This window comes from Carcharodon carcharias, chromosome 5, assembly GCF_017639515.1.
Source record: "Carcharodon carcharias isolate sCarCar2 chromosome 5, sCarCar2.pri, whole genome shotgun sequence".
Lineage (NCBI taxonomy): Eukaryota > Metazoa > Chordata > Chondrichthyes > Lamniformes > Lamnidae > Carcharodon > Carcharodon carcharias.
Genome location: NC_054471.1, coordinates 198,157,005 through 198,184,029, shown reverse-complemented (window position 1 = coordinate 198,184,029; position 27,025 = coordinate 198,157,005). Strand labels below are relative to the sequence as shown.

The 27,025-nt window shown below is 44.0% G+C and overlaps 1 protein-coding gene and 1 non-coding gene across 3 annotated transcripts in view; both read left to right on the top strand.

The window, feature by feature from the left end:
• The first annotated feature begins 5,835 nt into the window (after positions 1-5,835).
• On the top strand, positions 5,836-5,907 carry trnaa-ugc. The gene has a single exon. It is a non-coding gene; the product is annotated as a tRNA-Ala (tRNA).
• A 1,019-nt stretch (positions 5,908-6,926) lies between these two features.
• The window catches only part of ift172 (intraflagellar transport 172), a 154,458-nt gene continuing 134,359 nt past the window's right edge, over positions 6,927-27,025 (top strand). For both annotated transcript variants that reach the window (XM_041188324.1, XM_041188323.1), the window contains exons 1-7: positions 6,927-7,040; positions 12,649-12,792; positions 13,784-13,896; positions 14,691-14,730; positions 20,086-20,151; positions 25,286-25,365; positions 25,746-25,833. In XM_041188324.1, the coding sequence (XP_041044258.1) occupies positions 7,002-7,040; positions 12,649-12,792; positions 13,784-13,896; positions 14,691-14,730; positions 20,086-20,151; positions 25,286-25,365; positions 25,746-25,833 (570 nt within the window). In that variant the 5' untranslated portion in view covers positions 6,927-7,001. The remainder of the gene's footprint in view (positions 7,041-12,648; positions 12,793-13,783; positions 13,897-14,690; positions 14,731-20,085; positions 20,152-25,285; positions 25,366-25,745; positions 25,834-27,025) is intronic.

Below are 27,025 nucleotides of genomic sequence, written 5' to 3'. Positions count from 1 at the left end.
TTGGAGGCGAGTTGCTTTTGGAGGGAGTTGCTTTTGGAGGGAGTTGCTTTTGGAGGCGAGTTGCTTTTGGAGGGGAGTTGCTTTTGGAGGGAGTTGCTTTTGGAGGGAGTTGCTTTTGGAGGGAGTTGCTTTTGTGGGTAAGTTACTTTTGGAGGGGAGTTGCTTTTGGAGGGAGTTGCTTTTGGAAGGAGTTGCTTTTGGAGGGGAGTTGCTTTTGGAGGGGAGTTGCTTTTGGAGGGAGTTGCTTTTGGAGGCGAGTTGCTTTTGGAGGGAGTTGCTTTTGTGGGTAAGTTACTTTTGGAGGGGAATTGCTTTTGGAGGCGAATTGCTTTTGGAGGGGAGTTGCTTTTGGAGGGAGTTGCTTTTGGAGGGGAGTTGCTATTGGAGGGGAGTTGCTTTTGGAGGGAGTTGCTTTTGGAGGGAGTTGCTTTTGGAGGGGAGTTGCTTTTGGAGGGAGTTGCTTTTGGAGGGGAGTTGCTATTGGAGGGAATTGCTTTTGGAGGCGAGTTGCTTTTGGAGGGGAGTTGCTTTTGGAGGGAGTTGCTTTTGGAGGGGAGTTGCTTTTGGAGGGAGTTGCTTTTGGAGGGGAGTTGCTTTTGTGGGTAAGTTACTTTTGGAGGGAGTTGCTTTTGGAGGGGAGTTGCTTTTGGAGGGAGTTGCTTTTGGAGGCGAGTTGCTTTTGGAGGGAGTTGCTTTTGGAGGGGAGTTGCTATTGGAGGGGAGTTACTTTTGGAGGGAGTTGCTTTTGGAGGGAGTTGCTTTTGGAGGCGAGTTGCTTTTGGAGGGGAGTTACTTTTGGAGGGAGTTGCTATTGGAGGGGAGTTGCTTTTGGAGGGAGTTGCTTTTGGAGGGGAGTTGCTATTGGAGGGGAGTTGCTTTTGGAGGGAGTTGCTTTTGGAGGGAGTTGCTTTTGGAGGGAGTTGCTTTTGGAGGGAGTTGCTTTTGGAGGGGAGTTACTTTTGGAGGGGAGTTGCTTTTGGAGGGAGTTGCTTTTGGAGGGGAGTTACTTTTGGAGGGGAGTTGCTTTTGGAGGGGAGTTGCTTTTGGAGGGGAGTTACTTTTGGAGGGGAGTTGCTTTTGGAGGGGAGTTACTTTTGGAGGGGAGTTGCTTTTGGAGGGAGTTGCTTTTGGAGGGAGTTGCTTTTGGAGGGAGTTGCTTTTGGAGGGGAGTTGCTTTTGGAGGGAGTTGCTTTTGGAGGGGAGTTACTTTTGGAGGGGAGTTGCTTTTGGAGGGAGTTGTTTTTGGAGGGAGTTGCTTTTGGAGGGAGTTGCTTTTGGAGGGAGTTGCTTTTGGAGGGGAGTTACTTTTGGAGGGGAGTTGCTTTTGGAGGGGAGTTACTTTTGGAGGGAATTGCTTTTGGAGGGAGTTGCTTTTGGAGGGGAGTTGCTTTTGGAGGGAGTTGCTTTTGGAGGGGAGTTGCTTTTGGAGGGGAGTTGCTTTTGGAGGGAGTTGCTTTTGGAGGGGAGTTACTTTTGGAGGGGAGTTACTTTTGGAGGGAATTGCTTTTGGAGGGAGTTGCTTTTGGAGGGGAGTTGCTTTTGGAGGGAGTTGCTTTTGGAGGGGAGTTGCTTTTGGAGGGGAGTTACTTTTGGAGGGAATTGCTTTTGGAGGGAGTTGCTTTTGGAGGGGAGTTGCTTTTGGAGGGAGTTGCTTTTGGAGGGGAGTTGCTTTTGGAGGGAGTTGCTTTTGGAGGGGAGTTACTTTTGGAGGCGAGTTGCTATTGGAGGGGAGTTACTTTTGGAGGGAATTGCTTTTGGAGGGAGTTGCTTTTGGAGGGGAGTTGCTTTTGGAGGGAGTTGCTTTTGGAGGGGAGTTGCTTTTGGAGGGAGTTGTTTTTGGAGGGAGTTGCTTTTGGAGGGAGTTGCTTTTGGAGGGAGTTGCTTTTGGAGGGGAGTTACTTTTGGAGGGGAGTTGCTTTTGGAGGGGAGTTACTTTTGGAGGGAATTGCTTTTGGAGGGAGTTGCTTTTGGAGGGGAGTTGCTTTTGGAGGGAGTTGCTTTTGGAGGGGAGTTGCTTTTGGAGGGGAGTTGCTTTTGGAGGGAGTTGCTTTTGGAGGGGAGTTACTTTTGGAGGGGAGTTACTTTTGGAGGGAATTGCTTTTGGAGGGAGTTGCTTTTGGAGGGGAGTTGCTTTTGGAGGGAGTTGCTTTTGGAGGGGAGTTGCTTTTGGAGGGGAGTTACTTTTGGAGGGAATTGCTTTTGGAGGGAGTTGCTTTTGGAGGGGAGTTGCTTTTGGAGGGAGTTGCTTTTGGAGGGGAGTTGCTTTTGGAGGGAGTTGCTTTTGGAGGGGAGTTACTTTTGGAGGCGAGTTGCTATTGGAGGGGAGTTACTTTTGGAGGGAATTGCTTTTGGAGGGAGTTGCTTTTGGAGGGGAGTTGCTTTTGGAGGGAGTTGCTTTTGGAGGGGAGTTGCTTTTGGAGGGAGTTGTTTTTGGAGGGAGTTGCTTTTGGAGGGAGTTGCTTTTGGAGGGAGTTGCTTTTGGAGGGGAGTTACTTTTGGAGGGGAGTTGCTTTTGGAGGGGAGTTACTTTTGGAGGGAATTGCTTTTGGAGGGAGTTGCTTTTGGAGGGGAGTTGCTTTTGGAGGGAGTTGCTTTTGGAGGGGAGTTGCTTTTGGAGGGGAGTTGCTTTTGGAGGGAGTTGCTTTTGGAGGGGAGTTACTTTTGGAGGGGAGTTACTTTTGGAGGGAATTGCTTTTGGAGGGAGTTGCTTTTGGAGGGGAGTTGCTTTTGGAGGGAGTTGCTTTTGGAGGGGAGTTGCTTTTGGAGGGAGTTGCTTTTGGAGGGGAGTTACTTTTGGAGGCGAGTTGCTATTGGAGGGGAGTTACTTTTGGAGGGAATTGCTTTTGGAGGGAGTTGCTTTTGGAGGGGAGTTGCTTTTGGAGGGAGTTGCTTTTGGAGGGGAGTTGCTTTTGGAGGGGAGTTGCTTTTGGAGGGAGTTGCTTTTGGAGGGGAGTTGCTTTTGGAGGGAGTTGCTTTTGGAGGGGAGTTGCTTTTGTGGGTAAGTTACTTTTGGAGGGGAGTTGCTTTTGGAGGGAGTTGCTTTTGGAAGGAGTTGCTTTTGGAGGGGAGTTGCTTTTGGAGGGGAGTTGCTTTTGGAGGGAGTTGCTTTTGGAGGCGAGTTGCTTTTGGAGGGAGTTGCTTTTGTGGGTAAGTTACTTTTGGAGGGGAATTGCTTTTGGAGGCGAATTGCTTTTGGAGGGGAGTTGCTTTTGGAGGGAGTTGCTTTTGGAGGGGAGTTGCTATTGGAGGGGAGTTGCTTTTGGAGGGAGTTGCTTTTGGAGGGGAGTTGCTTTTGGAGGGAGTTGCTTTTGGAGGGGAGTTGCTATTGGAGGGAATTGCTTTTGGAGGCGAGTTGCTTTTGGAGGGGAGTTGCTTTTGGAGGGAGTTGCTTTTGGAGGGAGTTGCTTTTGGAGGGAGTTGCTTTTGTGGGTAAGTTACTTTTGGAGGGAGTTGCTTTTGGAGGGGAGTTGCTTTTGGAGGGAGTTGCTTTTGGAGGCGAGTTGCTTTTGGAGGGAGTTGCTTTTGGAGGGGAGTTGCTATTGGAGGGGAGTTACTTTTGGAGGGAGTTGCTTTTGGAGGGAGTTGCTTTTGGAGGCGAGTTGCTTTTGGAGGCGAGTTACTTTTGGAGGGAGTTGCTATTGGAGGGGAGTTGCTTTTGGAGGGAGTTGCTTTTGGAGGGGAGTTGCTTTTGGAGGGAGTTGCTTTTGGAGGGAGTTGCTTTTGGAGGGGAGTTACTTTTGGAGGGGAGTTGCTTTTGGAGGGAGTTGCTTTTGGAGGGGAGTTACTTTTGGAGGGGAGTTGCTTTTGGAGGGGAGTTGCTTTTGGAGGGGAGTTACTTTTGGAGGGGAGTTACTTTTGGAGGGGAGTTGCTTTTGGAGGGAGTTGCTTTTGGAGGGAGTTGCTTTTGGAGGGAGTTGCTTTTGGAGGGAGTTGCTTTTGGAGGGGAGTTGCTTTTGGAGGGAGTTGCTTTTGGAGGGGAGTTACTTTTGGAGGGGAGTTGCTTTTGGAGGGAGTTGTTTTTGGAGGGAGTTGCTTTTGGAGGGAGTTGCTTTTGGAGGGAGCTGCTTTTGGAGGGGAGTTACTTTTGGAGGGGAGTTGCTTTTGGAGGGGAGTTACTTTTGGAGGGAATTGCTTTTGGAGGGAGTTGCTTTTGGAGGGGAGTTGCTTTTGGAGGGAGTTGCTTTTGGAGGGGAGTTGCTTTTGGAGGGGAGTTGCTTTTGGAGGGAGTTGCTTTTGGAGGGGAGTTACTTTTGGAGGGGAGTTACTTTTGGAGGGAATTGCTTTTGGAGGGAGTTGCTTTTGGAGGGGAGTTGCTTTTGGAGGGAGTTGCTTTTGGAGGGGAGTTGCTTTTGGAGGGGAGTTACTTTTGGAGGGAATTGCTTTTGGAGGGAGTTGCTTTTGGAGGGGAGTTGCTTTTGGAGGGAGTTGCTTTTGGAGGGGAGTTGCTTTTGGAGGGAGTTGCTTTTGGAGGGGAGTTACTTTTGGAGGCGAGTTGCTATTGGAGGGGAGTTACTTTTGGAGGGAATTGCTTTTGGAGGGAGTTGCTTTTGGAGGGGAGTTGCTTTTGGAGGGAGTTGCTTTTGGAGGGGAGTTGCTTTTGGAGGGAGTTGTTTTTGGAGGGAGTTGCTTTTGGAGGGAGTTGCTTTTGGAGGGAGTTGCTTTTGGAGGGGAGTTACTTTTGGAGGGGAGTTGCTTTTGGAGGGGAGTTACTTTTGGAGGGAATTGCTTTTGGAGGGAGTTGCTTTTGGAGGGGAGTTGCTTTTGGAGGGAGTTGCTTTTGGAGGGGAGTTGCTTTTGGAGGGGAGTTGCTTTTGGAGGGAGTTGCTTTTGGAGGGGAGTTACTTTTGGAGGGGAGTTACTTTTGGAGGGAATTGCTTTTGGAGGGAGTTGCTTTTGGAGGGGAGTTGCTTTTGGAGGGAGTTGCTTTTGGAGGGGAGTTGCTTTTGGAGGGGAGTTACTTTTGGAGGGAATTGCTTTTGGAGGGAGTTGCTTTTGGAGGGGAGTTGCTTTTGGAGGGAGTTGCTTTTGGAGGGGAGTTGCTTTTGGAGGGAGTTGCTTTTGGAGGGGAGTTACTTTTGGAGGCGAGTTGCTATTGGAGGGGAGTTACTTTTGGAGGGAATTGCTTTTGGAGGGAGTTGCTTTTGGAGGGGAGTTGCTTTTGGAGGGAGTTGCTTTTGGAGGGGAGTTGCTTTTGGAGGGAGTTGTTTTTGGAGGGAGTTGCTTTTGGAGGGAGTTGCTTTTGGAGGGAGTTGCTTTTGGAGGGGAGTTACTTTTGGAGGGGAGTTGCTTTTGGAGGGGAGTTACTTTTGGAGGGAATTGCTTTTGGAGGGAGTTGCTTTTGGAGGGGAGTTGCTTTTGGAGGGAGTTGCGTTTGGAGGGGAGTTGCTTTTGGAGGGGAGTTGCTTTTGGAGGGAGTTGCTTTTGGAGGGGAGTTACTTTTGGAGGGGAGTTACTTTTGGAGGGAATTGCTTTTGGAGGGAGTTGCTTTTGGAGGGGAGTTGCTTTTGGAGGGAGTTGCTTTTGGAGGGGAGTTGCTTTTGGAGGGAGTTGCTTTTGGAGGGGAGTTGCTTTTGGAGGGAGTTGCTATTGGAGGGGAGTTACTTTTGGAGGGGAGTTGCTTTTGGAGGGGAGTTACTTTTGGAGGGGAGTTGCTTTTGGAGGGAGTCGGCCTCCTCCTTTATTTGCTGCAACCATCCTATGATTGTATGTGAGTGAGTTTAAACTGGGGCCACAGAGTGAAAGGGGCAGGAGGGGGCATCCAGACTGGAGATGAGATGAGAACAGCCTCTACCCAGCTGCAGCTTGTATAAAATACCCGGCGATGGCGAGGAGCGCGGGGATGTAGCTCAGTGGTAGAGCGCATGCTTTGCATGTATGAGGCCCCGGGTTCAATCCCCGGCATCTCCACTTTAGTCGGGTTGCTGCGTTTTTTTTAATTGCGGGTGTGGAGAATTTCACATTTTCTCCCGGTAACTGCTGTATTTATATTTTTGGTTTTTTTTTTATCCCGGCTCACACACACCATGTCGGCAAACAAGATCCCCCGACTGCGAGGGTCAGGTGGAGGGGAAAGAACTCTGCGTCCAGCAGCGGACCCGTCACCATGGCGGACGGAGGTAAACCGCAGGCAGTTTGGGGGCTCTACGTCATCGCGGGTTTGGATGACGTAAGAGGGACGGAGGGGCGGGGCCGGGCGGTCACCAGGGAAACGAAGGCCCGAGTGGGACTGGGGGATGACGCGGATTTGGATGACGTAAGAGGAAGGGGCGGAGCGGGGGCGGGGCCGGGCCGCACGGTCACCAGGGAAACGGCGGCGGATTGGGAATCGGAGCAGAAACGAAGGTCCGAGTGGGGTGGGGTGGGGTGGGGTGGGGTGGGGGGGAATGACGCGGATTTGGATGACGTAGGAGGGAGGAAGGGGCGGGGCGGGGCCGGACGGTCACCAGGGAAACGGCGGCAGATTGGGAATCGGAGCAGAAACGAACGGATATAAAAACAAAAAAACTGCGGATGCTGGAAATCCAAAACAAAAACAGAATTACCTGGAAAAACTCAGCAGGTCTGGCAGCATCGGCGGAGAAGAAAAGAGTTGACGTTTCGAGTCCTCATGACCCTGTCGAAGGGTCATGAGGACTCGAAACGTCAACTCTTTTCTTCTCCGCCGATGCTGCCAGACCTGCTGAGTTTTTCCAGGTAATTCTGTTTTTGTGTTGCAGAAACGAACGTCCGAGTTGGGGGGGGAAATAACGCGGATTTGGATGACGTAGGAGGGAGGAAGGGGCGGGGCGGGGCCGGGCCGGACGGTCACCAGGGAAACGGCGGCAGATTGGGAATCGGAGCAGAAACGAACGTCCGAGTGGGGTGGGGTGGGGGAATGACGCGGATTTGGATGACGTAGGAGGGAGGAAGGGGGCGGGGCGGGGCGGTCACCAGGGAAACGGAGGCGGATTGGGAATCGGAGCAGAAACGAAGGCCCGAGTTGGACTGGGGGGGGTGGCGGGATGCAGCTGAAACACCTGAAAACCCTGCTGAGCCCCCAGGTACTGCCCGAGAGAGAGGCCGCAAGCGGGACAGCCTCCCCGGCTCCTGTACAGGGGCTGCCTTTTAGTTTTGTGGCTCCGATTTTGACCGTTAATGCGGGTGATGGTAGCGCTCGGACCGCCGGCCTTCCAGACTGGGGGAGGGGGGGACAAGGAGGACTTGCATTTGTGTAGCACCTCTCACCGCCTCAGGATGTCCCAAAGGGGATTTTTTTTTTTTACAGCCTTTACAAACATGTTCATTGTTGTTCGGATTAGTCACTTTCAGAGTTGCGCCTCACTCAGTCGGTGTGGATCTTTTTAACTCCCCAGTTTGTGCTCTTTGCTGATCAATCTCGCTCTTGTATAGAAGCCAAGTACAGTGAACGCTGGAAATAGGATGAAGCAAGTTCTTATGGAAGGTCACGGACTTGAACGGTTAAATATCTTTTTCTCTCTCCGTGGCTGCCTATTTTTCCCCTAGCTCTGGTGAAGGGTCAGCCAGACTCTGTGTCCCCTCACCACAGAGGCTGTCTGACCCGCGGAGCTTTTCCAGGTATTTTTTGTTTTTGTTTCAGATTTCCAGCATCCGCAGTTGTTTTTTTTTTTTCTTTTTTTTGTTGCCTTTTTATCTGAGTATTTCCAGCATTCTCTGTTTTTTTATTTCTGCATTTGCGCAAATTTATTTACATCGTTCGGTCAACACTCGTTCGATTTCAGGCCTGTTGTATAGATGGTGAATTGGCTATTCAGTTTGGGAGAGAGATGAGTTGTGACTCAGAACTGGGCTTCTCATATGCCCTTATGTTTACTTTCTCATTAGTAAACCTAGAACATTTACAGCACAGACGAAGGTAATTTGGCTCATTGAAAAGGAGTTATCCAGCATAATTCCATTTTCCAGCCCTTGGTCTGTAGCCAGGTTAAGTTAAAACACTTCAAGTGCATGTTCAAGTGTCCTTTAAATGCAATGAGGGTTTCTGCCTCTATCACCCTTTCAGGCAGTGAGTTCTAGATCCCCACTATCGGCTGGCTGAAAAAAACCCCGCAACACCCTTCCAACAGTTCTACCAATTAATGTTCTCCCAACCCCGCATCCTAGTTATTGACTTCTCTGCTAAAGGGAAATAGGTTCTTCCTAACCATTCTCCCTAGCCCCCTCATTTATTTTAATGCAAGGAGTCTTGCGAGTAAGACAGATGAGTTGAGGGTGTTGATTAACACATGGGGATATGATATTGCTATCAAGGAGACATGGTTGAGGGAAGGGCAGGACTGGCAGCTCAATATTCCAGGGTATGGAATCTTCAGGTGAGTCGGGGTAGGAGGATGGGTGTAAAAGAGGAGGTGGTGTCGCAATATTGATCCAGGTGTTAATTACTGCAGTAGGGGGGGATAATATCTTAGAAAGTTCCTCAAATGGGGCCATGTGGGTAGAACTTAAAAAGGGGGCAATCACGTTGCTGGGAGTGTACTATAGACCCCCAAACAGTCAGGGAGAAATAGAAGGGCAGATATGTTGGCAAATCTCAGAGAAGTGTAAAATAATAGGGTAATAATAGTAGGGGATTTCAATATTCCCCAATATTAGCTGGGATAGACAAAGTGTGAAAAGGGTTAGAACGGCAGAATTGTTTAAATGTATCCAGGAGAACTTTTTAAGCCAGCACACACAAAATCCTACAAGAGAGAGGATAGTGCTGGACCTAGTTTTAGGGAACAAAGCCAGGCAGCTGGTAGAAGCATCAGTGGAGGAGCATTTCGGTGATAGTGACCATAATTCAATAAGATTTAAAGTAGTTATGGAAAAGGACAAATATTGACTGGAAATAAAGATTCTGAATTGGGGGAAGGCCAATTTTAATATGATAAGACAGGATCTGGCCAAAGTGGACTGGGAGCAGCTACTTGTAGTAGGAAAATCTACATTAGAGCAGTGGGAGTCATTCAAAAAGGAAATAGTGAGAGTGCAGGGTCAACATGTTCCTGTAAAGGTGAAGGGTGGGTCTAAAGTCCAGAGAACTGGATGTCGAGAAATGTACAAGATTGGATAGGGGGAAAAAAGGGAAGCTTATGGTAGATTCCGAGGGCTCAAAACAGCAGAAGCCTTAGAGGAGTATAGGAAGTGCAGGGGGTTGCTTAAAAATGAAATTAGGAGAGCGAAGAGGGGGCATAAAGAAACTGTTCCCCATAGCGGAGGGGTCAATAACCAGGTGGGTAAAATATAGGAAAATCCAAAGGTGTTTTATAAGTATATTAGGAGCAAGAGGATAACCAGGGAAATAGTAGAGCCCATTAGGGACCTAAGTGGCAATCTGTGTGAGGAGCCGGAAGACGTAGGTGAGGTTTTAAATGAGTACTTTGCATCTTTACTTGCTATAGAGAAAGATGATGTAGGCATATAAATCAGGAAGGGGGACTATGATATAGTTGAGCAAATTAGCATTGAAAGGGAAGATGTATTAGTGGTTTTAGTGGGCTTAAAAGTGGATAAAATCCCCAGGCCTTGATGTGATGTATCCCAGGTTGTGGCGGGAGGCAAAGGAGGAGATTGCAGAGGCCCTGACAATTTTCAAATTCTCTCTGGCCACAGGAGGGGTGCCAGAAGATCAGAGGACAACTAATGTGGTACCATTATTCAAGAAAGGTGGTAGGGATAAACCAGGGAACAATAGGCCAGTGAGTCTGGAAACTTCTGGAAAAATTTCTGAGACACAATTAATCTCCACTTGGAGAAGCAAAGATTAATCAAGGATAGTCAGCATGGCTTTGTCTGGGGGGAGGTCATGTCTAACAAATTTGATTAAATTTGTCGAGGCGGTGACTCTGTGTGTAGATGAGGGTAGTGCAGTTGATGTAGTCCACATGGACTTCAGTAAGGCTTTTGATATATGGGAGCCTGGCCTAGAAGGTAAAAGCCCATGGGATCCAGGGCAGTTAGGCAAATTGGATCCAAAATTGGCTTAGTGGCAGGAAACAGAGGGTGGATGGTCGAAGGTTGTTTTTGTGACAAGCCTGTGTCCAGTGGTGTACTGCAGGGTTTGGTGCTGGGTCTCTTGCTGTTTGTAGTGTACATTCATGATCTAGACATGAGTGTACGATGTATTATCAGTAAGTTCGCAGATGACACGAAAATTGGTGGTATGGCAAATAGAGGATTAAAACCTTAGACTACAGGACAATATAGACCGATATAGGTCAGATGGGCAGAGCAATGTCAAATGGAATTTAATCCTGAAACGTGTGAGGTGATGCATTTTGGGAGGACTAACAAGGCAAGGGAGTACGCGATGAATGGTAGAACCCTAGAAAGTACAGAGGATCAGAAGGACATTGGTGTGCACGTCCATGGATCCTTGAAGACATCAGGACAGGTAGACAAGGTGGTTAAGAAGGCATATGGGCTGCTTGCCTTTATTAGTCGAGGCATTGAATATAAGAGTAGGGATGTTATGATGGAACTGTATAAAACATTAGTTAGACCACAGCTGGAGTATTGTGGGCAGTTCTGGTTGCCACACTATAGGAAGGATGTGATTGCATTGGAGAGGGTGCAGAGGAGATTCACCAGGATGTTGCCTGGGCTGGAGCATTTCAGCTATAAAGAGAGACTAGATAGGCTGGGGATTTTTTCCTTAGAACAGAGAAGGCTGAGTTGTATAAAATTATGAGGGGCGTAGATAGGAAGAAACTGTTCCCCATAGCGGAGGGGTCAATAACCAGGGGGCATAGATTTAAGGTAAGGGACAGGAGTTTAGAGATGATTTGAGGAAAAAATTTTTCACCCAGAGTGTGGGGGGTATACGGACCTCACTTCCTGAAAGGGTGGTAGAAGTGGGAACCCTCAGAACTTTTAAGAAGTATTTAGATGAACAGTTGAAATACTATAGCATACAAGGCTATGGGCTAAGTGCTGGAAAATGGGATTAGAGTAGATAGGGGCTTGATGACTAGTGCGGACACGATGGGCCGAATGGCCTCTTTCCGTGCTGTAAAACTCAATGATAATGTTATACACCTCAGTTAAATCTCCCCTCAGCTTAACGTATTTTCTTCAGAAGAAAACAACCCTATTCTATTCAATTTTTCCTCATAACTTGAGTTCTCCATGCCTATCAATATGCTTGTCAATTTTGTTATGATGTATAATTTTAAGTTGAATTTATAAATATTTGTGTGTTAAGAAAGGTAAAAATAGTTTCAGTTTCAATTAGGTTTTGTTTTTGAATCTTGGTGCCTGGGAGTCTGGATTGATTTGTAATTAAAACGTTTCAGGTCTTTTGAGTTTTACGTTTGTAATAAGATTTTACAACCCCTGAAATTAAAGAAATGGGTTAAAAGGGGCTGGAAGTTCACTGATTCTGGGAAAAGAAAACATAAAGTAGAAAAGTTTTACTGTTACCTAGTGACAGTAATCCAATGACACAGACACAGGAACAAAGGCAGGAGTTGAGCGGGGGAGTGTTCAGTATGTGTCAGAGAGAAAAGATTGCGTTCTTAAGCTCTCTCAGAAGTTAAACAAAAGGCGACAGTAGTTAACTGAATAATCAGTTATAGAACTCAGTAAAATGATCAGTTTAGCAGAGGTGCTGCTGGAAGACTGAGTTTAAGGAACTCATTTGTTTGCTCGGTAGTTGAAGAAACAATGAGTTTAGAGTGTGGGTTTTGGGTGTCTTGGGGAGAGATACGAGTTGGGTGAGAAGCATCAAGTGAATGCTCAAGAATTCACTGGAAGAAAGCCGTTTGCAACTGTGCCAGTCCCAAGTCAGAAGCCTTTGTGTCAAGCTAGTGGTAACTCTTCACTGGTTTATATGTAAAGTTATCACTGGGGCAAAGAAGTAGTAGGAATTCGAATCGTTGTCTTGTGTTTGTATTTAGATCTGCCCAATTTTTTTTGTCTTGTATATTACCTTGTTTCCCTCTCTGCATGCATTACTACACACTTCTGGATTGAGTTCCATTTTGCAGTTTCCTGCCCACCTGACTAGTCCGTTGATATCTTCCTGCAGACTATAGCTTTCTTCCTCGTTATCAACCACACAGGCAATTTATGTATCAACAGCAAACTTTTTAATCATGTCCCCTAAATTTAAGTCCAATAGTGCTATAACCCATAACTCATCCACAACTTCACACGCCGCTTCTACTGTTCCCACGTGCAACAAACTCTCTTCAATTCTCCCAGCCCTCAACACCCTTCTTACAGGAGGCCATCATTGCTCACTTTGATCCCAGGACCACGCTTCCATTATCCTGGAACTTCTCTGAGTACTACCACACACTGTATCTGCAGTCTGCTTACTCCTTATCAGGCACTATTCAGATATTACACTTGTAAAAGTCAAAATCATCTTTAAAGACAAAGAAATCCAGACATGCTGTGGAAATTGACATTTAAAAGCAGGTTAAAGATTGGGAAGGGCTTGTTCATAACCAGCATCAGAATAAATATGAAGATGTTTAGAAGCTTCAGTGGATTGCCAGAGAGGGTGGTTAAGATGAGAACTCTGGTTTCATTTGAACAATTAGTGCGAAATTCTGATATTGGGCATGCAGAGCCACACAAGGCTTAATTTGCTTTTTAATGCAGTCCTAACTTGTGAACTTGAGCTTTCTTTCCTTTTTGCAGGATGGTGCTGCAAAAGTTACATGTATGTCATGGGCACCCAATAACTGCAAGTTTGCAGTCTGCACTGTGGACAGAGTTGTTCTTCTCTATGATGAAAATGGGGAAAGAAGAGATAAGTTCTCGACTAAACCTGCTGATTCCAAGGTTAAAGAACATTTTCAAAAGAATTATATGTACTAGCTTAGTAAAAAATATAGTTAGCATATTCTAGAGAAGTGCCATTGACAGTGGTACAGTAGGATAGTAACGTTGTTTACTGTAAGTAGACATTAAAAATAACCTCAGTGTCATAAAACTGATATTCCTTTAGGCCCAGTATTGTATGCATTCTGAGCTGAATTATGACTGCTGAAAATTGACCAGACTTCTGTTACAAGCTACTTGAATTGAAAAACATAGGACAAGAAAACTTATTTTGCAAAGACTAAAGAAAAATCACAGTTCTGTACACAGCTGTATCTTTTCATTCTGTACCTTTTCATTACATTTGAACCTTGAAGTTTAGATGATTAATGATAAGTGGCAGGAATTTGTTCGTCTGTAAAGTTGATTAAGAATGGTTTCATTAAGCTGTCATTGTACGTCTTCCTTGTTTAGTAAAATGTTTTTTCTTGCATTTATAATCTTACAAATGAAACTCCAATAATACTGTTTTAATTTAGTAGTTAAATATGACAAACATGTTCCACACCCAAAGCCTGGAGGTGTGTTCAGCACCTTGTGAGATCAATTAGTACTGTACAAATAATGTCATGCTCTATATTCATTGGTAGTATTAACTAGTTCATTTGTTTTTTGCAACCTGTGCTAACACCATTGACCCCTAAAGTGTAAACAGTAGTCCTCTGAATTGGTGATTTGGAGACTACTTGTTCAGCACAGTTCAGCAACCTATGCAAAATATTATCAATAGGCATAGGTTCTTTTATAGTCATTAGTCTAAAGTGAGGTTAGAGGCAATATAAGTTATAAATGATCAGCTATCTGGTGAGCTATACTTGTGAAATCATAAATTAAATATGCTTATCAGTACTTATCTATGTACTGCTCTAATAGAAATATTTGTGTTCTGTTCACACTTTCACACTGATTATTTCAAACTAATTATTTAAAACATCTGTGTGCCTTTTTTCAGTATGGCAAGAAAAGCTATATGGTCAAGGGCATGGCCTTTTCACCAGATTCTACCAAAATAGCCATTGGGCAGACAGACAGCATTATATATGTTTATAAAATTGGAGAAGAATGGTAAGTTCTATTTTTGTGTAGCTTTTTTATACATACAGACCTATCATTATGTTTGCAAGTTTAGTTCATGCTACTGAAAAATCTACACCTGTTACATTCCTCTTTTGGTGTAGTCCACTGATATTGGGCTTGCAGAGCCACACAAGGCTTAATATGTGCAGAAGTGGTGCTGCAGTTTAGCCAGCTAAAAGAATACAATTTCCTAGACCAGGTCACTTAAATTTTCCTCTGCATGTCCAGCTACAACTTCCCTACCCAACAGGACTTTGCACTGCATTGTTATTTGGAGCTGAGTTTGTTTTTTTAAAAAAACAGACTCCAGTGACATTCCCTATGCCTCCAGGTTCCATTAGTAAGCTAGGTTGATCAGTATTGTGGGTGGTGTTGATGTGGTTCTGCCTGGTTCAGGTCTGCCTTTCCTAATATGTTGATTAAGTTCTACACTTAATTTGACAGATGTGTCGCCACAATTACAATGAGTCACTCATTTTCCCCCTGCACCCTCCAACCCCCCAAAGGCAGATAATGTCTTTGGTTGTTAGGTAAATGTGAGTGTAAACGCTTGCGAGCTTGGCAGCACAGACAGAGAACACCTCACGAGGAACAGAATGAGCAGAACAACTCGACATGAAACATACTGTCACTATTAATTCAGTCTTGTGCATTTTTATTGCTTAAAACCAAGTTGCAAGTACATTAAAGCAGAGACTGAATTAAATCCACAAGCAGATTTGTTGCTTTAAGCCATTTTATTTGAACATGATTACTGATTATTATGGATTTTTTTCCTCTAGGGGTGACAAGAAGGTTATCTGTAACAAGTTTGTACAGACGGTAAGTGAACTTTCTAATATGAATGATGTGGAGCTTTCATTGATTTCTGTAATTAGTCCTCATTTTGTGCTGACATGTTGGAGAGTATCTGTTTTGCTTGTGGCAGGAGAATTTATTCAGTAGATCAGAGTATGAACTTACAACAATCTTAGAATCAAATTCTTCTGTTTCTGTCTTCATTACTTCTTTTCTTCTTTTAAGTAATAGAAGACATGTCATGCATTTAATGGGCCTTTGTTTATTGATGAGCATAGCAACAGTCAGGATATAATGCCAGGACTGGGAATTTTAGTAGCATTTTCCTTTTCTAACCAGTTCGCAGAGACCAATGTTTTGGCAGCCATCAATGCCACTCCAGTTGAGGCCAGCGACCTTGGCACAAACAGGGTGCTGAACCTGGGACATTTTTAATCTGTTTTGATCAGCAATGCAGTGAATTATATTGATAAGCATTGGGTGATGGAGCACCATTTTACAAATTTGTGATAGTAAAATTATTCATGCATGAAACTAACAAATTTGCATATCACAAATTGGAATCTGATGTTCTATGTAGCAATACCCAATAAATTTAATCTTGAATCTGAAACTGAAGAAACTTTAACTAAAAAAGGACAAAGACAAAAAAGAAACTGTGGCGCGTAAAATGGTTGACAAGATTGCAGAAGTGGAATGTCTCCTGTGTTCGTCATCCTTGATGAATAATATCCTCTATTAGGAATCCTAGCCTAACACCATTTTAATAACCACGTTGCATTAATCAAGTGCAGCTTTGACATAATTTTCACAAAAGAAGTACATTCACTAGACTCCAGGCAACCACCCTTTGATCTGCCCACAAGGTTGTAAAATTCTATGGGGTTCATTTTCAATGTAATTGGGGTAGAAAACTAGTAGTAGCAGATCAGGCGCCCATTATACAGCTTGCCTAGGAAAATTTGAGTGCGGTGTATAACAGATGACCCATGCCCTAGTGCCAAAGTTGAAAATTAGGCCCTATGTGTCAAGTCTCCAGAAGCTTTGCTGAGCTGAAGAGGAAAACACTTTCCTTGTCAGATTCTTTCTTCATAATGCCCATTCTTATTTACATCCTTGGTTCTAAATTTATTGCTACTTTTCTGCTGCTATTGATACTGTGTGTTTTGCTTGAACCCTTTTCTACTAAATTTCCTGTTGAAAGTCAACACCCACCCCCTTAATAATTAAATGCCATAAATATATGTGTAACAAGTATAAAGTTTAATTTAGATGAACTTTTAAAAAGCTGTACTTGCCTAGCCAGATTAAGAAAAATGGCAGTGTCTCTAAAGGTTATACTTTGGGGTTCTGTTGAAAATTGATATGTGTTGGAGGACTGGAGAGCGATGAATGTATTATTCATTTTCCAAAAGTGCGATAGAGCCAACCCAGGCAATTACAGAGAAGTTAGTTTAACATCTCTAGTAAGAAAATCTTTGGCATCTTTAATTAAAAATGAAAAATTTACATCAAAGATAAAGAGAAAATATTTGGAAGTAGCTAATACAGATTTCAAAAAGGAAACCTGTACTTGACAAACCTGATAAAGTTCTTTTGAGGAGGTGACATATCGTAGATGAGAACAAAGAAGTGGATGTACACGGAGCTTTTTAGAAGCCTTTGGCAACATATCATAGAGGAGATTATTGGAGAAGATAAAGGAGTATGGAATTAGTGGATGAGTAGCAAATTGGATTAAAACTGATTGAAAGGAGGAAACAGAAAGTAAATATTAAGGGAGGGTTCTGAAATGCTTGGGAGTGAGTAACAGTGCCCCAAAGAGTTCTGTTTTGCACATAATTCTGCTGATTACATACATCAGTGATTTGGATATAGGGCCAGAGAGAGTGGAGTACAAATTAGCTGATGATAGTAGAATTGAAGGACTGAAGAGGCTTGGTAAATAATTCTGAGAATCAAAGAAAGCTGCAAGGAAATATTGATAATATGGTGGAATGAGGGTAAAAGTAACAGATGGAATTCAATGCCTGTATTTGAGAGATGGTGCATTTTGTTTAGAAGAAACATGAAATCTACTTTGAATAGGAGAACTCTTCAGTGATGTGCAAGAGCAAAGGGGTGAGGCATTAGGTTTACAAGATCATGGAAAAAAAGCCTTATGGGCAGAGACTTGGGATATAAAGTTAAGGTTTGTGAGTTGGAAAAAAATTTGCACTTTTATAGTGCCGTTTACAACCTCAGGATGCCACAAAGTACTCCACGGCTTAATGAAGAATTCCTGAAGTGTTATCATTTTAATGTTGGGGGCAAAAAGGAAAATAGTTTGCACACATGCCTCAAACAGCAATCAGAAGAAACATTTTTTTGGCGTTTTAGGGAAATATTGATAAGAATACAAGAAAAACCTCTATGCTCCTTCTTTAAATAGCGCCATGATATATTTTACATTTACCACAGAGTGCAGGTGGTGTCTTGGTGTAATGTTTCGTTCAAAAGATGGCACATCCCATGGTGCAACGTTCTCTCACCACAACATTGTAGTTTTAGACTAAGTTCTGTACTTGAGACTCTGGAATGGGCCTTGAACCCACAATCCTCTGACTCGGCGATTGGAGTGGATCCCTATAAAATCCCAGTGAGACCACAGTTGAATGCAGTTTTTGGCTTCGTGCCATAGGCAGGATGTTGAGGCTATATAAAAGGTATAGCATAGGTTCATTGGATGTTGCCTGAAAATATCACTATGGAAAAAGGCTTTTAAAAATTGGAGCCGTTTTTGTTCGAACAGATAGGATTGTGGATGATTTTATGGGGATATTTGAAATTATAAAAGGATCATAAAGTATAGAAATGGTCTATTTCTGATGGTTAAGAGATATGGAATGAAGACACAAAGTTCTAAGATTAAATGTAGGTAATTTAGGCTTGAGAACAGGAGAAACATTAACCTAGAGGAATGTGATACCGTGATACAATGACAAGTTAGCGATTAAAGCAGAGTAACTATGTCAACTTGTAAAGGTAGATTAGAAACATAATTGAAGGAAAGGGGGAGTAAAGGGATATAGGAATAGGATAGGCACATGGAATTGGGACTACTTTGGAGGATAATTTTTTTCATGGGACGTGGGTGTCTCTGGCAAGGCCAACATTTGTTGTCCATCCCTAAATGCCCTTGAACTGAATGGCTTGTTAGGCCATTTCAGAGATGCTGTTAAGAGTCAACTACATTGCTGTGGGTCTGCAGTCACATGTAGGCCAGACCAGGTAAGGATGGCAGATTTCCTTCCCTGAAGGGCATTAGTGAAGCAGTTGGGTTTTTACAACAATCTATGATAATTTCATGGTTACTGTTACTGAGACTAGAGGTGGAACTTTCCGTGCCCGCTGACATTGGGTGTGCTAAGCAGCGTGAACAGACATGGCGAGAAGGCCAGAAATCGATTTCACAACATCATGAAACTAGTTTGCGATCGTGCGCTCAGCCTGTCGATGGCGAGGAACGCAGCCTGCCATCAGACGTTGGCAACCTCGAAGCAGTGCGGAGGGGGGAGGGAGTTCTACCAGCTGCCATGTGGGATTTGAACCCATCACCCCAAAGCATTAGCCTGGGCTCCTGGGTTACTAGCTCAGCCACATTAATATTTCACCACTATCTCCCCAATATAGCTTTGCTAACCTGAATAGCCTGTTTCTATCATGTGATTTCTGTGTTACTAAGATTCCTCAGGCCAGATTTTTATGGAGGAAATGGGAAAGTTGAGTAGGGAACTTCCCAATCCAGCAGACCCATTTCCTTTAAAAAGGCCTCCGACTGCTAAACTTTCATTTCAAGGACGATGGAGTCAAGCCTGATGCCGCTGGAAGCAGGCCAGAGGCGGCACTGGAGGCAGACAGATGGCAAGGCTGGCAGGTTGGAATGCCCACTTCTGTTTACTGGAACATTGGCCCAGTTGTAATGATGTCAGGCCCCCAAACTCTCACTTCTCCACCCATGACCCCTCCATGCTCCAATGTATCCTCCAAATTCATCAACCCATATCCACAATGGGCAGACCTCAGGAGCTATGTCTTTGAAATGGACATGAAAAAAAAGCTTTTGACAATTCTAGAATTCTCACTCAAACGTACTTCAGACTGAAAAGCCATTCAAAAATAAGTTAAATCCCCTCAAGTGGTCAATCTGTTGTAAAATCAAACAATTATTCATTAACCACATCAAAGATAGATAATCTTTTAAGAACCCTTAAAACTGTCAGTCAAACTGTCTACACAGCCCTCTATAGCAATGGTTCTGTAGCTTTTGAAATTCAGCCAAGAATTCTTCATGACCCCAGTTATCAAAACAAAGCATTACGAATAGAAGCAATCAAGCCTATTAAAATTGCAAGAATAGATGGCTGTGGTTTTTTCCGAAGCTCGACCAGATGCCATGTCAATCACAGTAGTTCAGGAGTAAGTATCTTTTTTTTCTCTAAGTGAAAGCTGCAGACCAATTTTTATTTTCAAATTTAAAGCACAGTGGACATTTAAATCACTTCAGATCATGACAGTAGACTTCCGAAGCAGTGTTTTATTCAGTTTTGAGTACTTAATCGCACTTTATCCATGAAAATGTCCTCTAATGCTTGCATCTGAGCACTTAAGAAATGCTGATCAATGTAATGGTCAACTTACCTTTGCAGGGTATTGCCCTATAATCAATCACTGAGGTAAAAACACATCTAACTTTTAACACAGCAATTAACTATTGAAACTGAAAGAGCAGTTTTTTTTTGGATTTCAAAGCTTGTCAATTAAAGAATCCCAGGAGCAGATAGCTGATTTTTTTTTTTGGTCCCCTATTTGGAACAAGGGTTCCTCCATTGTTCATGACTCTTCTGAGAGGTGTGAACCATGTATTCTTGTGGTAGGGGCCCAACTTCTCAGAAATTGCAAGGAAGTTTGAACTGCCCACGCCCTCAATGGAGTAGCCAAGGATGGGAGTGCTGGGTGCAGACTCACTACCATCACCCTTAACCTGTGTCAGCGAAAATCGTTGGAACAAGAAAGGGGACGGGAATCCCGGAATCAGGTCCCACTTGGTGTTTTTTAAAGAGTTTCTGAGTCGGCGAAAATCCAGGTCCTCATGTCCAGAATCATTTGGTTGTTTGCCTCAATGTCTGTGAGCAGAACTAAGCTCGCTACTCTATAGGTGTATGTCCAACAGGTTTAACAGAAACTCAGAAACTTATTAATGTTTTTAACTGTAACTTATAATAAAATGTGGCAGTTTGTTAGCTTAATTGACGTGTTGGTTTGATAAGCAGTGAAGGCCTCCGTCACAAAATTCATTATTGCTTTTCAAATTATAAAATCTTATGTTTTATATTTTAGAGTGCTGTTACATGTCTAATCTGGCCAGCAGATCAAGCAATTGTTTTTGGATTGGCTGAAGGAAAGGTATGTTCTACTATACTGTTCCCCATCAAGAATAAAAATAAATAAATAAAAGAAGCAGATAATATCATTACATTTAATGTGAGAATTGATGCATGCTTGAGAGAATAGAGGTATGTGTGTGTAGGATAGGAAAAGATAATTTGAATGGATGGAGGCTTTTGTGATATGTTATCTCGAGGGAGGCCATTAAATTTTAAAGAAGAAATTCGAACACCCGGTTATTAACTGAGAGAATTTGGCCACAAGGCTTCACGTTTTTAAACAAAAACTGTTTTTGTACAAGAATTAGACAAAGCAAGAATATAACACTATATTTCCTAAATACTTATTCTTTAAACCTGAATATCTCAATGGGTCACTCCCTGTTCTACTTTTATTTCCACCCAAGAGTTCTCCTATATGTTCAAGGATCTTGAGCGTTCCTTCACTTCTCCTGGAACTAAACCAAGGTGTGCTGCAGCTTTCAGGGATTCTGTTTGATTCTCCTCAATGTTCTGGCTGTTATCCAAGGTATAACATTTCCTGAAGTCCTCCTCCTGGCATTCAACTCTCTTTTTTAAGCACTGCACAATGGTGGACACCGCAGCTCAAGCATGAGCCTCACTACTTTCTTAACCAGTGACTCCAACTCAGAATACCCCTGATTTCTAAAAGCCCTTTGCTTCCAGTCTGCAGTTCTTTTACAGCTTCTGGCAGATTCTCTCTCCCTCTCTCTCTCTCAGCCTGTTTCCAATCTTTCCCAGCTCTAGACCTGTTTCAAAGCTGCTCTGAGAAACCACACTGGTAAACCTAAAACAAAAGGCATAACCTATTTCCTTACAAAGTGGCATACCTGTCATGTCCCAGATAGAGAATTAAACCAATTACCTCCAACTTTAAGATAAAAATAAAATATTGCGGATGCTGAAAATCTAGAACAAAAACAAAAATACCTGGAAAAACTCAGCGGGTCTGACAGCATCTGCGGAGAGGAATACAGTTAACGTTTCGAGTCCGTATGACCCTTCATCAGAATGTTCTGATGAAGGGTCACACGGACTCAAAACGTCAACTGTATCCCTCTCCGCAGATGCTGTCAGACCTGCTGAGTACCTCCAACTTTAAACCTGTCCTTTGAGCAGAAAAGTGTATGGATACTTTCAGATCTTCCCTTGTTTACTCATTGCTTTCAAACCTTTCTATGATCTGGGACCCACATGAATAATTTAAACACTTCATGAAGACAACTTTAGACATCTTGCCTCCACCAAGAAGCTCATAAAGGGGCCATCCATTGTTTAATGTTTTCCCCTTCCAACTGAGTTTATTAAATAAACATAGGTCACCCTTTGAATAGTAATGACTCTAGGTATGTTTACCAGCCTTTCACCAGGAGCAGAATTTAGCCCTTGTTGGACGGGCTCCGCAGGGGTGGTCGGGAAGCTGACCACCGCCCGTGACCGGGGCCGGAAGGCGATTTCCCGCTAGCGGGCCAATTAAGACTTGCCCAGCGTGAAACGCGAGTGGCAGCACTCAATGCTGCCTGTGTGGGCGGGGGGAGGAGAGGGAGTGTGAACCTCATGCGTGCGCGCGAGTGCCACTCTTGAGAATCTCCCTGAGGCACAGAGTTGCCTCAGGAAGTTGAAGAGTTTTAAAAAAAAATGAAATTAAAATTCTAATAAGACATGTCCCCTCATGTGACTCTGTCACATGAGCACGGACATATTATTAAATAAATTTTAAATTTTTTATTTTATTTTTATTTGCTTTAGGAAACCTCATCCTGCCTGTGGATGAGGTTTCCTAAAGAGTGCAAGGTCGCTTGGCCTTTTTGCCTGCTAGCCAACCGTAAAGTTGGACGGGCAGCAAAGAATGTCAGTCAATTGATACTAGAATGGCCTTAAGAGGCCTTTTAATTGCTGCTGATTTCCGAGCGCACCCGCCGACCAAAATATTGCTCGACTGTGTGTTGACATCTGGACGCGCACCCGACGTCAACACAGGTCATTTTACACTCGAGCGGATTGGGCACATGCCTGCCCACCTGCCGAGCTGAAAATTTTGCCTCGGGGTTTTCATTCATGTTACATTTTAAAAACTTCCATCCCCTAACTAAAAGCTATACTCCTAAAATCTATGAATCCTGAAATTAGACACTTTCGTAACAGTTATAAACATAGTGCTGTAGATTTCGATGTAGCCTGTAATTATATTAACATTATTACCCTAAGGTTTGATTATACTGCCACCATTGTGTTGTGAATACAAAAGTGATAGTATGACCTCCAACACTTCCTTTCCCTTCCATGACTTCTTTGTTTCTATTTCTGGTGATAGACTGTCTCCCAATATTCATTACAAGCCCATCGACTCCCACAGCTACCTTGACTACACTTCCTTGCACCTTGTTTCCTGTAAGGACTCCATCCCATTCTCCAAGTTCCTCTGCTTGCCTCATATCTGTTCCGAAGATGCTACCTTCTAAATTGGCGCTTCTGACATGTCTTCCTTTCCTTTGCGCTGAGGTTCCCCCCCACAGCTGTTGACAGGGCCCTCAACCGTGTCTGACCCATCTCCCGCACTTCTGCCCTCACCTCTTCCTCCCCCTCCCAGAACCATGATAGGGTCCCCCTTGTCCTCACTTTTCACCCCACCAGCCTCTGCATTCAAAAGATCATCCTCCGCCATTTACAGCAACTCCATTATGATGCCACAGCCAAACACATCTTCCCTTCACCTCCCCTGTCAGCATTCCGTAGGGACAGTTCCCTCCGTGGCACCCTGGTCCACTCCTCCATCACCCACAACACCTCACCCCCTTCCCATGGTACCTTCCCTTGCAATTTCAGAAAGTGTAACACCTGCCCCTTTATCTTCTCCCTCCTCACCATCCAAGGCCCGAAACATTCCTTTCAGGTGAAGCATTGATTCACTTGCATCTCCGTCCACTTAGTCTACTGTATTCGATGCTTACAATGCGGTCTCCTCTACAATGGGAAGGCTAAACGCAGACTGGGTGACTGCTCTGCGGTAAACCTGCGCTCAGTCCGCAAGCATGACCTCGACCTTCCTGCCACTTGCCATTTCAATTCACCATCTTGTTCTCATGCCTACATTTCTGTCCTTGGCCTGCTGCAATGTTCCAGTGGAGCCCAACACAAAGTGGAGGAACAGTACCTCATCTTCCGTTTAGGCACTTTACAACCTCCTGGACTTAACATTGAGTTCAACAACTTCAGACCATGAACTCTGTCCACCATTTTATCATTTTTTTCTACTTTTTTCCCCAACCCCCTCTCCCACAGAGCTCCTTGATACTTGCTCTAATGTTTTGCTTTCAGAGAGCTCTAACCCTTACTCTGCTACTAGCATGTTCTGCAATCTGACCTTTGCGCCACTATTAGCACCTTCCTTAGTCTTTCACACTACCATTAACACTCCCTTTGTCTTGTGTCCATGACATCTTCATCAAATCTCTCCTGAGCTCCACCTATCCCTGATGTATTTTGCTCCATCCCCTCTTCAATTTAAAATCCATCACATTTCTACCTCTCTTCAGCTCTGAAGAAGTCATATGGACTTGAACCGTTAACTCTCTTTTTCTCTCCACATACGCTGCCGGACCTGCTGAGTTTTTCCAGAATTTTCTGTTTTTATTTAATTTATCGAGGTGCCCTTTTCAATAATACCCAGTTGTTTTTTACTGGGCATATCTAGTAGTGTCCTGTTGGCCCACATGAATCTTGCGTTAAAGGTGTGCTTTTAAAATTTAAACAGTTCCGATATTTACTGTATACTGCAAATGTGTTAATTTGGTGGATACTGTAGGAAAAAGATTGCAGTAAAAAGAAAAAAAGAAAGACTTGCATTTTTGCTGTGCTTTTCATGACCACTGGCCACCTTGAAACGCTTTACAGCCCATAAGTACTTTTTTGAAATGTAATCACTGTTGGAGTGTAGGAAACATGGCAGCGAAGTTGCACTCAGCCAACACTCTCGAACAGAAACATGGTAATGACCAGATAATGTGTTATTTGTACGTTATTTGAGGGATAAATATTGGCCAGGACAACAGGATTAATGCTCTCACTCTTCTTCGCAGTAATGTCATGGGATCGTATGCATCAACAGAAAATGGCAGACAGGGCCTTGGTTTAATGTTTCATCTGAAAGACTGCACCTGCAACAGTGCAGTGCTCTCTTAGTACTGCACTGGAGTGTCAGCCTTGAATTTTGTGCTGCAGCCCTGCAGTACAACTTGAATCCAGACCTTGCAATTCAGAGGCAAGTGTGCTACCAACTGAGCCATGCCTTGTACTGGACTATCTTACCCAGAGGTCATGAGTCAATTGATTTGCTCACATTGCTCAGTGAAGGGAGTTTGCTCATTTTACAAGGGCTGGCCGGCCTAAGTGTAGTTCTGGCCTGAACTAAATTAGACAGGTTCTTGATAGAACAATAGAGTCAAGAGTTATGGAGGGTAGTCAGGAAAGTGGAGTTGAGGCCACAACCAGTTCATCCATGATCTTACTGAATGACAGAGCAGGCTCGAAGGGCTGAAAGGCCTACTCCTGCTCCTAATTCCTATGTCCCTAACTGATTGACTCTGAATACCCTTTGAAATAGCTTAGCAAGCTCCTTAGCTCCAGAAGTAATTGGCAGAAGGCATTCATCTAATTTTGGGATCCAGATGATGGTTGTAAGGTACTCAAGCTTAACTTTTATGATGAACACCTGATTGCCTGAAATTAGCTAGTTACAATGAATTACCTCCAAGTATTTTTTGTTGTGTAAGAGACAATTTACAGCTCCTGCAGTGTGAATAGAATGCACATTTGTAAGAGATCTTCTGTGAGCTTTTCCAGACAGCTGCGTGTGGAACATTTAAATTAACTTTCATCTTAATTGTTACTAGCATAAAAAATATTTATACAAACCTGTGTAATTGGTCATTCTTAACACAAGCATAATTCTAAAATGAGAAAGCCTAAATTAATCAAGTTTTGCCTCAAAGTGGTGTTTTGAAAATAGTAATTTTTGTAAAGCTACTTCTGAGTAAATGATTAAGATCTTGTAAATATTCATGTGTTCTTAAAATCAATATTCTTAAATGTGTTTTTCTACCCTCAATTAATATTATTTTTGCTTAACATAGGTTCGTTTAGCTAACACAAAAACAAACAAGTCTTCAACTATTTATGGAACTGATTCTTATGTAGTTTCATTGACTTCAAAGTAAGTATTGTTTTCCCTGTAACTGCCAGACATTCTATCATGGAGGAGTGCTTTCTCTTTGTCATGCATTGTAAACTTCTTTATAAATGGGAAGATGATTTTGTTACTGGTATTGGACTCCCCTACTGTGAGCCTTGCTTCAGGTTTAACATTTGACTTGTGAATTGGTAGCCTGTTTTACAAGCCACCTGATGTACTTTTCCATTGACTTCAAGTGGAAAATAAACCAAGGTGCACAACGGGCTGCTGATAGGCCATATCTAGAAAATGAGCAATAGCCAAAAATGAATTTATGCCTCTTGATTCCTGTACAATTAGCATACATTCTTGAACAGGTAAAAGTATGAATTATTTATAACTTTCATATGTTCTTTTCTCAGTTTATCAGGTAAAGGGATTCTGTCAGGTCATGCAGATGGCACTATTGTACGCTACTATTTTGATGATGAAGGGGCGGGTGACTCACAGGTATTATATTAATTCAAGTGGCATGAATAGTCATAAAATAGTATCTTCAACTTCCAGTGGGCTTTACTGTTTTTGTCAATGGTGACAGGGACAGGTTCATAAAGTGAACCTACATTTAGTAGATTTCAGTAAAAGATTTTAGGCAGAATATTAGCTGCAGAACATCTCCATCACACACCACCACTCCTCTGTCTGGCTGAACGTGTTCTCTCACTGAACAATTTCTCCTTAAACTCGCTTCACTTCCTCCAAGTAAAAGGTGTAGCTATGGGTACCCGCATGGGCCCCAGCTATGCCTGTCTCTTTATGGGGTACATGGAACATTCCTTTTTCCAGTCCTACTCAGGCCCTCTCCCACACTCTTTCTCCGGTACATCGATGATTGCTTTGGTGCCGCTTCATGCTCTTGTCTGGACCTGGAAAAATTTATTAATTTTGCTTCCAATTTCCACCCCTCCATCATTTTCACATGGTCCATCACTGACACTTTCGTTCCATGACCTCTCTGTCTCAATTTCTGGTGATTCCAGCTTATAGTTCTTCTGACATGTCTTTTCTTCCTTCCTTAACCGAGGTTTTCCACCCACGGTGGTTGACAGGGCCCTCAACCGTGTCCGGCTCATCTCCCATGCATCTGCCCTCACACCTTCCTCTCCCTCCCAGAACCATGATAGGGTTCCCCTTGTCCTCACTTATCACCCCACCAGCCTCCGCATTCAAAGGATCATCCTCTGCCATTTCCGCAAACTCCAGCATGATGCCACCACCAAATACATCTTCTCTTCACCCTCCCCCGGCGGCATTCTGCAGGGATCGTTCCCTCCGGGACACTCTGGTCCACTTCTCCATCACCCCCTACACCTCAATCTCCTCCCACGGCACCTTCCCATGCAATTGCAGAAGGTACAACTGCCCCTGTAGTTCCCCCCCCTCCTCACTGTCCAAGGGCCCAAACACTCCTTTCAAGTGAAGCAGCATTTCACTTGCACTTCCCTCAATTTAGTGTACTGCGTTCGTGAGGTGGGGGGGGTGGGGGGGTGGTTGGTGGTTGGTAGTGGGGGGGGGGGGGGGTGGTTGGTAGTTGGGGGTGGGGGGGGGGTGGTAGTGGGGTGGGGGGGTGGAGGTGGGGTGGTTACATTTGTGATTTTCTAATCGGCTGGGATCTTTCCAGAATCCAGGGAATTTTGCAAGA